General features: G+C 34.1%; 1 protein-coding gene across 3 annotated transcripts in view; it reads left to right on the forward strand.

The window, feature by feature from the left end:
* Positions 1-12,535, forward strand: part of TMEM260 (transmembrane protein 260) — a 97,496-nt gene that overhangs the window by 68,730 nt on the left and 16,231 nt on the right. Inside the window, exons 6-10 of one of the 3 annotated variants that reach the window (XM_069092260.1) lie at positions 5,988-6,167; positions 7,478-7,518; positions 10,060-10,143; positions 11,105-11,219; positions 12,296-12,468. In XM_069092260.1, coding sequence (XP_068948361.1) covers positions 5,988-6,167; positions 7,478-7,518; positions 10,060-10,143; positions 11,105-11,219; positions 12,296-12,468 — 593 coding nt within the window. The remainder of the gene's footprint in view (positions 1-5,987; positions 6,168-7,477; positions 7,519-10,059; positions 10,144-11,104; positions 11,220-12,295; positions 12,469-12,535) is intronic. The other 2 variants (XM_069092261.1, XM_069092262.1) reach the window with 2 other exon arrangements.

The following is a 12,535-nucleotide window of genomic DNA, read 5'->3' on the forward strand; positions in this document are numbered from 1 at the left end:
GACAAGAGAAGAGGAAAATTAGACATAGTTGTGGGAGATAAACATAAAAACTATGTTATGCTCAAAAGCACCACAAATAATAAAATAATATCAATACTTCTATATGAATGCATCAAGTGACATGGCATCCAAGCAGTTAAAGGAAAAGCTTATCAAACTACAGAGAGAAAGAGGCAACAAAACTAGAATAGTTGGAGGCTTCACTAGAACATTTTCATACCTAGACAATTGTAACAGATAAGAATGAAGTGAATAACCTAAGTAAAATTTTAGATCTGAGACTTCTAGCAATTAGTAAAAAATCAAAAGGAGTGTGTATATATGTACACACACACATATATATATATACATATGTATTTGTGTGTGCACATCTATGTACATATCATATATATGTATATTTGTATATAAGGTTTACATTTCACATTTTCAAAAATTGACTATATGCTTTGGCATAAAAAACTTTTAAAATGTAGAAGAGCAGAAAAGTTAAACAAATTTCTTTACAGCTTAATAAGTCTGAATTACTTATTAATTACCTAAAATAAATTCAGTAAGGGTCATTTGAAGAAAAGATTCAAATTCAGATGGAAACTAAACAATATAATCCTAAAGAAATTTTTGTGCATCAAACAAAAAAATAGGAAAAAAGATAAGCAACTGTACCAAAGAAAATGGCCATAAGTAGAGCGGTGTGCCAAAATTTTTTGATGCAACAAAGGTAGTCCTAAAGAGAAAATGCATATAACTAAACACTTGATCAGTTGGGCATGCAACTAAAATAAGGGAAAAAAGAGCATCAACAAAATATTTTGTTTGATTAATTTTTGATGTTTCGTACCTATTAGCTTCTGCTTGCCCAATTCTAATTTTTAAAGAATTATTTTCTTCATTTAGCTTTTGAATCTGCTTTTCTGTTTGACCAATCCTATTTTTAGAGGAGTTCTTCAGTATATTTTTGTACATCTTTTTCCATTTGGCCAGTTCTGCTTTTTAAGGTGTTGTCTTCATTTGATTTTTGTGCTTAAAAGACTTTTACCATTTGTCCTCTTCTGTTTTATAAGGTGTAATTTTCAGTATATTTTTGTGCTTCTTTTGCCAAGATGTTCTGTTTTGTTTTGATGTTCTTGCATCACTCTCATTTCTTTTCCCAATTTTCCCTCTACCTCTCTTATTTGATTTTTAAAATCATTTTTGAGATCTTCCAAGACCTAAGACCAATTCAGATTGTTCTTTGATGATTTGGATGTAGCAGTTTTGACTTTGAGTTTGTGTTTTGATCTTCCATGATCTAAGGAGATGCATGTTCACTATTCTCTTGGCCTGTGCTCTGGTCTGTGAGTGACCACAAGGACTCTTTTTCATTCAGAACTGTGACCAGGGTCCTCATTCCCCTGTGGCCACAGACTCAGGTGGACTAATACTCCTCATCACTTGGGACTGTGATACAGGACTGCAATATAAATCTGAAGATGGATAATGCAACAGAGTCCTGCACTCATTGCCAACAATGGAACTCCTGTCATCTTTGAACAAGTTGTCCCTTCCTTTGCTGTCCATGGACTGAGAGCTCTAAAAGTAGCTACTGCCTGCTTATGATTTAGTCACCCCCAAGGCCTGCTGCTGGTTTCTTGTGGTGTGGCCTGTACTGGTGTAGTTTGCTCTGAAGTGTGCTCTACTCTCACCAGTATGGGACAGGCCTTTCCTGCCAACCTTCTAAGTTGTCTCAGTATGGAAATTTGTTTCACCCCATCCTTTGAGTTTTCTGCCACCCCAAAATTTGTTTTGAGGTATTATTTAAAGTTGTTTGGAGAGGAATTTGGGAGAGCTCAGGTGAGTCTCTGCCTTTTCTCTGCCATCTTAGCTTCACCTCCTTCCTTCTCTCTTATTTTAAATAACAGAGGTTAGCAGTAGAAAGAGATCACTGAATTAACATCTCACCAGCAGGGTTATTTGAAACTTTGTCTTAAGGTCTACAATTTTCTAGATTGTTGCCCAATTTGTTTTTTTTTTTTCCCTTATGCACTGCCTGCTCCAGAGGGAAGCCATATAGTCTGATTGCTAAGTAACTATTTCTAAAAAAAGGCAGACATTTTGGTAAAGTTGTGCTTAGCCTTCTCATTTAACATTTTATGCATTTCATTATTGCTATACAAGATGCTTTATTTTCTTCCATGGAATATTCATTTGATAATGCTGATGCAATCTCAGGTACAATTTGATTGCAAGCTCCTCCATAGTAAGGATTGCCTTTGCTTTTTAATTATTATTATTTTTTTTTTTTTTGGTATCTCTAGTGCATGGGGGTGGGTAGATAGAGTGCTGGACCTGGAGTTAGGAAGACCTGAGTTCAAGTGTGGCCTCAGATACTTGCTAGCTGTGTGACCCTGGGCAAGTCACCTAACCCTATTCGCCTCAGTTTCCTCATCTGTAAAATGAGCTGGAGAAGAAAATGGCCAACCATTTCAGTAGCTTTGCGAAGAAAACCCCAAAATGGGATCACAAAGATTTGAACACAACCAAAACAAGCAAGCAACAATGGTGTTTAGCACAGTGCTTGGTGCTTAATAAATGCTTATGTACTGAATTTGAGTCTTGAGTTTATTTTTAAATGTGGATGTCCCTCTCTCCTTTAAAGTAAGACCTGACATCTTCCAAACAGAGTTATTATAATTTTTAAAAGCATCCAATGTTTAAACTTTTCAGATTCACCACAAATTCTTCTCAAACTTGAGGTCATTTCCTTGGTAAAATCTTGTGGATTTTTTTTCTCTTTACTTTAAAATATAGTTTGATGAGAAAAGATATTCTCTAAATTAAGGTACAGAAGGTCTTCCATATCAGAGGGGATAACTGTTACCAGGAAAAGGCCAATTAAAGTAAATCTATTTAAAACTTACATGATTGTTTAATAGAAATTAGTTTTAAAAATATTTGTTTAGGGCTTTATCTTGAAAAATGAATATTAATTATTGAAATAGTTTATTTTAGTAAACTTGTGTTTTAAAAAAATGAAGCTTACAATTGCATTTATGCCCTAATTCTTACAATACACATTTTTTGGTGGTGGTGATGGTGTTGGTGCTGGTATATGGTGTGATTTTTGGGTGAAGTTGTATGATATGATATCCTTCAAGTCTTATTTGACTTTCTCAGCAAGAGCATATAGTCATGAGAGAGATATTCCAAGGTTTCCCCAATTTTCCCAAGGGCTTTCATATTCAAGTCATTCTTTTTTTTTTCTAAGCCAGAGGCCAACCTAAAAATATTTGATGAGATTGGCTAGTATTAAGCAGAAATAGGTATTTGAATACAGTCATTCCCTTAGAACTTCATCTTTCCCCCTTTTCCACATCTCACCATTGCTTCTCCTCCTTTTACTCCAGTTTCTGATGAAGAAGTAGGTGACCTTGCTTTTCACGAAAACCAAGTCCTGTTTAAGTATAGTCAATCTTATCCCTTCCCATTCATTATTTTCCTAATCATCACCCTACATTTCTCTCCAGCTCTCTCTATCTTACAGTTTCCTTTCCTGGTGTTTGCAAAAAAGCCCAAATTTCCCCATTAAAAAAATATCTTCACTAAATCCTACCATTCCTTCCTACATTTCATCTTATATCTGTCTTCCCTGTTTCAGTCAAACTTCTTGAAAAGTTTATATATGCTTTTTCTCTACTCTTCCTCCCCTCACATTTCTCCATAATTATCAATAATCTCTTATTTGCCACATCTAATGACCTTTTCTCAGTTGTTTTCTTTCTTGACTACTCTGTAACATATGTCACCGTGACTACTTTCTCTGGATAATTTTTCCTCCCTGGCTTTTCTTAATGCTATTTCTTCCTAGTTCTTCCTGTCCCTTGGCTGGACCATCAACCATAAGATGCTCCCTTACTGGGTGTATCTCAGGGCTATTTTCTGACCCTTCTCATTTCTTTCCTCTCTTATTTGGTGAGCTCATCAGCTCCCATAGCTTTAATCGTCATTTCTATGCAGATGACTCCTAGATCTATATATCAAGTCATAGTTTCTCTCTGAGATACTCTCCTGAACCACCAACGTTCTATTGGATATTTCAAATTGGATATCCTGTATGCATCTCAAACTTACAATTTACAAATCAGAATTCATTATCTTTTTTCAAACCCACCTGTTTTCCATACTTCCCTGTTGAGGGAATCATAATTCTTCCTGTCACTCAGGTTGACAACTTCTGTATTATCAACCTCTAACATTCCCTCACCTCACATATCCAATAAGTTTCTAAATCTTTTTTTCTTCCTCCATAATATCTCATCCATCACCATCACGCTCTTTAAGGCCCACATCACCTCTTGCCTAGGTTATCATCAGTAGCTTCCTAAGTGGTCTCCCTGCCTTAAATCTCTCTTCTCTCTGATCCATTCTCCACATAACTGCCAAAGTGATTTTTCTTAAAATAGTCCTGACTGTGTTACACACAAGAAACTGGTGGTTCCTTGTAACCTTTAGGATCAAATATCCTTGGCATTTAAGGCTCTTCATAACTTGCCCTCTTACTCATTGATTATTATCTCTTTGTTCTCTGTAGTCCAGAATTTCATGCTATTCCTCACACATGACATTCTGTCTCTTTTCTCCATGTCTTTGCACTGGCTATCTCCCATGCCAGGAATATACTCTCTCCTCACCTCAGTTCCTTGGAATCTCTGGTTTTCTTCAAGACTCAACTGAAACGCCATCTTCTACAAGAGGCCTTTCTTAACCTTTTCAGCTTCTAGTGTCTTCTCCACCAACGTTACCTTCTATCTCTTTTGTGTGTGTTTAATAATACCTAGGTATATTCATGTTATCTCCTTCTTTAGAATATAAGTTCCTTGAGAACAGGGACTGTTTTGCTTTTGTCCTCGTAAATGTGACTGGTATATAGCTTTAAGCTCTTAATGAATGAATGTACATTATTGACAAGTTTTCTAAGTGGTTCATTAGTATGGCTTCTGCTTCCCAATGTGACTTCAAATCGAGACATCATGGTGTAGTTAGTTAGCCAGCCCTAGAATCAGGAAGGCTCTTCACTCCAGCTCTGCCACTAATGCACACTGTCCATGTGCCTCTGGGCAAAGTTCCAGGCAACTCTCTTAGACTTTAGGTTACAGAATAGTTACTGATCTGTATTGGTAGAGATTTTTAGCACTGTTCCCTACAGAGATCATTGTAATCACAGACCTGAAACAAAAAAAGTAGTCTCTAGAGACTCAGATAATGAATAGTGAGATGATGAAAACCATAGATAGATAGATAGATAGATAGATAGATAGATAGATAGATAGATAGATAGATAATCTCAAGAAAATGCTTAAAAAGAATTTTTAATACCCTATAGTGCATATTCTACATTATATATTGTGATCGAGAGGAATTATTTTTAAATATTAAAGGCTATTTCAAAACAATAGTAAAATATATTATCCACAGTGTCATTTTAATGAGACATCTAATATAGTTACCCAAGAAATATTTGTAGCGGTATTTCATAAGTTGTATATGTTATATAATCATGATAGAGACAATGAACCAACCCTGCTGCTGATGAAGACAGGGAGGTATACGAACATTGGAGGGACATTTTCTGGTGTATGCAATACAAGCCAACAACACTTAATCACTTCAAAGTGGGTAATCTCAGCTTTGCAGGGCTTCAGCCATCTATATATGTCATGACATGATTTAAATGTAAAAAATGCAATGAATATGATACTCATGAGTCTTTCCTAATGTCATTTGCTTCACTCAAATTTCACCCAGCCATGCAAAGAAGATCAGGCTGATGAAATTTTCTTAGTAATCCATAGTAATCGGAAGGTTTAACAAAGTATTTTGTGGTGACTTAACAATAAATTGAGAGATCAGCTCAGTAAATATATTTCATGTTTTTCTTGGTGTGTTCTTAAAGTTCCAAATAATTAAACTAAAGTAAACATTGTAATACAATCTCATGTGTTTTGACATAGGAGCTCTCCCTAGGGCATTTGCTAAAGCTGAGTCTATTCTTCTCTGCTGGTTTTCTGCCTTATCTCTACCTGCCTGTCTCATCCTACCTCAATCAAGCCCGTTGGACCTGGGGAGACCAGACAACATTTTCAGGATTTCTGACCCATTTTCTTAGGGAAGAATATGGAACATTCAACCTGGTAAATTTATTTTTAAAATCCTTTTAAAATGACATTTATAAGAAAACTTCCTTTAGTTTTTTTCCCTGGGCAGTTATTGGAAAAATTATATTAGTTAGACTTTTCAGTTCAGTTATTTATATGACAAACTTTTCCTTGGGATGTGCCTTTGAAGATGCCTTAGAAAATGTTGAAATCATTTAATTCACCTTTTTCTTGCTGTTGAGATAGAATAATATTCTTTTTAGATAACAAGCTTTAAAAAGACTTCGCTGCCTACAGTGGAAATAACATTTCAATAATTTTAGCAGTAGGTGTCACTGTGAGCATTGGGTTTATGAATAAAAACTATCAGAGGAAAGTTGAATAACAGATCTACTATTTTTGGTTGCCTTAGTTGAATTATGATCATTCATAAATTTGTTGTGCACTGTGAGTGGTTAATATACAGTCTAAGACCAGATAAGTTCTTTTGAAAAAAGTTAGAGGTGTGTGTGTGTGTGGTCACTATTTGGAGAAAATGTGCTTCTGAATGAGTTTAAAGGTCTTAGTTTCAGAAACATAACTATTAACATGCACCACATATAAATTAGAGAGTGAGGAAAAAACCCAATCTATTGCAATATGTTTGGTATATAAAAATGGAAGAACAATCAGTAGACTCATTGAGAGACTATCTTGATTAGCATGGGTAGGATAATCATTTGGTAACTTACTATGTCATGGTCAATATGTGGAAATGTTATCATATGGAGTAGTGCTTGTTATATGAAAATGTTAATTGAAATTCAAGAGGAACTTGGAAATGGAGAATGAAATTCACTTATCGCTCGTGAAATTAGTAATTATGCACCAACAGGCATAATGGTACCAAAGACAGTAGAAGAATATATATACAGATGATTGGAATTATCTATAAAACTATAGATAGCTAAGTAAAGAAATTGTTAACTTTCTTCTGGAAACATTATTTCAATTGATGTTTAGCTTAATGATCTAAATCATAGAAATATAGATTTACAGCTGAAAGGTACTTTAAAGGTCCTTTAGTCCAGCCCTCTCATTTTAAAGGTGTGGACTTGCCCAAGATCACACAAATAATAATGCCAGATTGGTATTCAAAGCCTGGTGCTTTGACCATTATTTTTTGGAGTTCTTTTTAAAACATTATGGCAGTTTATACTACCATATATATATTTTCTTTAAAAAAACACTTTCTTAAGATTCTGGAATAATGATTTATTATTCTTAAGTTTAAAAAAAACTGAAATATTCTATGATTTAATTCTTGTATGCATCATTGAATATAACTATTTCTCTTTTATGACCAGGCCAAATCTGAGATAGGATCCAGTATGTCTGAAATATTGCTGTGAGTAAAAAATACCTGGAACAACTTTTAAATGTGTTTTTTGTTACTAAAGTTTATTTCCCAGGACTTGTTAGGATTGTTGGTTTTTCTCTGAGAAAATAGCATCCAACTCTGATATGTGTTTCTATCTTTGCTACTTTCTTCATATATTGATACTTGTTCTTGAATAGAAAACGAAACATAGAACACAGGCTAATATTGTCTGAGAACTGTATACTAAAATGTGACATTTTTGTTTATTGCAACCCAAAACAGAATTTTTAGAAATAATTTATTCTTTGTGCTAGATTTTTGGTAATGACCTTTCTTTAGAAATTATTATTCAAACATTTTATCTACCAAAATTTGAACAAATGTTTTCACATAATTCATATAATGAACTGAGATTTTTAAATTCTTCAGAGATTCATTTATTTTTAGTACATGTGCAAGTAGGAAAAATTCTTATTGATTTCTATATTGATTAATATCACTCTTTAGAGGGAGCATGATATAGAACAGAGGTGTCAAACACATGGCCAGCAGGTGTCTGCAACACTCTGGACTGTGGCCAAACCAGATTAAAATGCAATTAGTGAATATTTAACAAAATAAATAAATATAAATTAAAATATAGATTAGATTAATGTGTGGTTTTCTGAGTCACTGCGACCATCAGGGATCCTTATGTAAGGTTTAGTGCAATGTTAGTGCAAATGCAAACTGTATTTCTCTTTCAGTTTGACACCACTGTTGTAGTAGATATGGAGCTAGTCATCTGGGTTCATGTGCCACCAAGCATTCATACTGGCTTTGTGATTGGGCAAGTTACTTAACTTCTTAGTGACTGAGGCAGAACTCTCAGACTATGAATTGTAGATTAGATACTGATCTACATTGGTGGAGAGAATTTCCTCATATCTAGTTCCCTTTATTAGTGAAATCAAATGTCCAGTCAAAAATTGCCCATTAGAACCACATTGCAATTGAACCACTTGAAGTTTATTTTTTCAACAAGTAATGTGACTTGCTAAATCTTAAATAATGGTGCTTGAAAGGGAAATTTGCTGAAGAATAGACACTTTTTTTTCTTCTCCTTAGTTACATGATATTTGGAAATAACATATATTGGCTTGGAGGATCATTATACGAATGACAGAGAATATAACATACCATTGGACAGTGAAATTAGCTCTTAGGTCTATAGTATGATAATATTTTAGGAGTGTGAGTACTTAAATCCTTCTTAGTAGAAAGGAAAAATCTTATACCTAGAAAGAAGCCTCAAGAAGGTGACTACTTGTATCAAAATAGTTACCTGAAATAAAAGAAAGATAAAAAATAATGAATGGTGCATTCATTGATTGGTTGAGCAAAGGTACTAAATGTTTCATATGAATAGGAGTATTGAGGGGGAGTTTTCTAATAACATAAGAGAAAAATCCTTTGTTATGATAGAATTTAATCATATATCCTCTTCTAGTCAAGCAAATTATGTTCCTTCCCAATTCATATCTCTAAATTGCAATCCTTGACAAAGAAATTACTGAACCTAACCTTAGGCAATTACCATCTTTCAGAACATATATTTAAATAACAGAAATTTATTTTGAAAGCTTGACCCTGTTCTTTTTGAAGAATAGTTTGAAATGAGACTTATGATGGAACCAGAATAATTATGTCTTCTCATAGTGGATGAGTGTCCTTTAATAAAGCACAGTTTGTGGATACCATAATTATTTCATGCTTTTTTTCTCTTGTGGAATTGGTGCCAGAGAGAGATCACTTTGGGTTGAAAAATATTATCTACTGTTTTAAGAATAAGAAGTTCCTAGAGGAAACAACTATAGATGTCACCTGGAATGTATAGTGGCTGTGTTTTTGTAATTGGTAAAATAATTCATGCCTAAAAGAATCACCTGATTTATCTAAGATTTGCTAAATGTTATGTGCATAAGAAGAAAGTGAAATAAAGGAGAGGAGAGTTAATGGAGATCTCTGTTTTTGTTGTAGTTCTGTTAAGTCTGGCAAGCTCTCTAGAAGGCTCTCCAGAAACCATTATTGCTTTTAACTTTTTAATTCATTGAGGCAGTGTTGACATCTGTATTTACATAAAGTTCCAGAACAGTTTTAACCATAATTTTTGGTCAAACCAGTTAGCATAATCTGAATGAGCTACAGAGGTGTGGTCAACAGAGACCTGCTACTAACCTTTGATATGATTTTACCCCTGGTTGACAAGCTGTGATAATTGGCCAATAGTAAATTTTTGGAACTCTTCTGGAAGTGTGTGTGTATGTGTATGTGAGTGTGTGTGTTTAGTTATAACCTGAGTTTAACTTTCTGTCATATTCTTATATCTAGTCTTTTTTCCTCCTAAAATTCAATTTTTGAAATTTTAAAAATAACATATTCAAGTATTATTCTGACTGTAATATATGTTCTGGATTTTATCAGACATTTATGAAAAATGCTTGATTTAGAACTTGAAATAATTTAAAATTTAAAGATTGTTTGCTTTCTAACTAATGAAGATGATAAATTAGGTGTTTGTTTTTTTAGTTTTCAGATAGCAAATATGAAGTTTGAATTATCAATTAATATTCAAGCCCTTGCAGTTGTTGCTTGTTTATGTTTAGCAAGACAGTAAGTAATATCCCTACTTTTACTGCATTTTTTTCTATTAAGTGAATGAATTTCCAGTATGTTGGTATATAATTACATTCTGAAAAACCTAATGTTACTACTTCTGCTTGTCAAATTTGCACACTTTGGGGTGGCTAGATGGCGCAGTGAGTAAAGCGCCAGCCCTGGAGTCAGGAGGACCCGAGTTCGGTTCTGGCCTCAGACACTCAACACCCATACACACACACAAAAAAAACTAGCCATGTAACCTTGAGCCAAGTTACCAATTGCCCTCCAAAAGGCAAAAAAAAAAAATTGCACAGTTTGGGAGTACTATATGATTTCCAGATACAAAAGAATGTTGAATGATATTCCCTTTTCAGGATAGCCAAATGAACTTCTTGATAGTTTTAAACTTTTAAAGCACTTCTACCCCTCATATTACAAAATAACTCATTTAGACATCAGTTTAAGTTGAGTATAGTCAATCCACAATTCATATTCACCTGGCTTTATGTGTACATCTCTTACACATGACTAGCCAGCTGAAGGAATACCCTTAGCTTTTTAGTACTACTGAAGATTTTATTTCTTCTCCTCCAGTACCGTTATTTCCTCTTCCTCCTATGCCATTTGCTGCCTGGGAGTACCTGCGAAATGAGGATTAATGGTGGGAAGTGAGGAAAGAGTAAAATCCAAATGATAAACTCCTTTAATAGGTCTACTCTGTAACTAACTGCTTCTATTTCATCTATTTAAAAAGTAGTGTCATTTGCAGTTCCCTAAGAGCTCTACTTCAGCTCTAAATGAGAAATTAATTATTACTTTCCTTTGAAACATAGGCAAATCTTTCTTGAGTCTGATTTATGTAAAGATCTACCAAAAACCATCTATTGGCATTTTTTAAAGTTCCCTTAGATTTTTGTAATGTTTACCGTTTTTTAAATCCATAATTTAAAATTTGTTGTATTATATCTTTCAGGGACAAACAAAACCCACCATTGGTGTGGCTTTTTGTTGGAATGCTTTGTGTTTATTCACTGTTCTTTGCTTGGAGAGCAAATTTAGATATTTCAAAACCTCTTTTCAAGGGTGTGGTAAGTTTCATACAATTATTGCCCTTCATCTAGACTTTTGTAAGACTTCATCATCTTATTTCTTTATAAGCATTTTAGAAGTAAATATAATTATGTGAATGCAAAATTAGAGTTATGACCTTTTAAAAAAATCCATCAGTTGATTAACAGCAGGTGAATAATAAAAATAAATTCAAAGTGATTTTCATTTAGTCAACTACTACTATCCTTTATGCTTTGTTCCTGTTTAAAATATAATTATTTTCAGGATATGAAATTTATCTGTCTCAGGTTGTGCCTCCTGAATGCATTATGTAGCCTAGAGATAGAACTGGGGATTGGGATTATATATAATCCCCACTTCATTTCTTTTCCATCTATGTGACAGAAAATTTCAAGCTTCTCTTCATCCTTTTCTTTCTTCTTCTCATACTCTCTCACTTGGTAACTTTATAAGCTCCTGTGGGTTTAATATCTCAATACAGATAACTTCCAGATCTATGCCTCCAATCCAAACTCTCCTGAACCCCACTTCTCTACCGCCAGCTGTGTAGTTTATTGAATTGGATGTCCCATATATAGAAATTTTAAACTCAGTAGGTCAAGAACTCATCATCTTTCCTCTCAAAACCATCCCTCTCTTGGACTCACCTGTTTCTGTCAAGGGTACCACTATCTTTAGAGTCACCCAGGTCTGCAACCTTGATACTGTCTTTAACTCCTCACTTTCCCTTCCTTCATGGTCTATTTGATTTCTAAATCTTCTCATTTCTACTTCTACCACTTCTCTCACATCTTATGCCTTCTCACTCACATACCTGATTTCAGTCAATTAATCAGTCAGTAAAGTTAAGTGACCATTATGTGCCAGGCAGTGTGTAAGGCCCTAGGAATATAGTTTTTTTTTATTTGAATAGAAAAGTTATAGAGGTAGTGAGTAATGGGTCAAAGTAATTAGTTTGAAAGACTTGTATGCTAGCAAACTGTGGCAATAGTAATTAGTTCTCAAGGGAATACATTTAAAGATATTTGCACGTATGGTATAAGTACATAATGCTTATTTGCTGAACACATCTTGTTCATTTAATGCTTCACAGGTAGAACGCTTTTGGATGCAGAGCAATGCGGTGGTGACTGTCCTAGCTGGCCTTGGCTTGGCCTCATTTTCTTCTCTGAGTAGGAGGATACTAAGCAGCAGCTCTGTATTTCAGTTTCTGGAATGGCTTTCAGTGGCCATTTTTGTACTCTACCAAATTTATTCTAATTATAGGTAATAAATTAAGAGGAATTTTTAGGAAAAATAACTGATGTTTCATTCTTTATTTGTACAGATTTAT

Source organism: Petaurus breviceps, unplaced genomic scaffold (genome assembly GCF_028583685.1).
Source record: "Petaurus breviceps papuanus isolate PSGF00001 unplaced genomic scaffold, PetGlider_PUasm1.0 189, whole genome shotgun sequence".
NCBI lineage: Eukaryota > Metazoa > Chordata > Mammalia > Diprotodontia > Petauridae > Petaurus > Petaurus breviceps.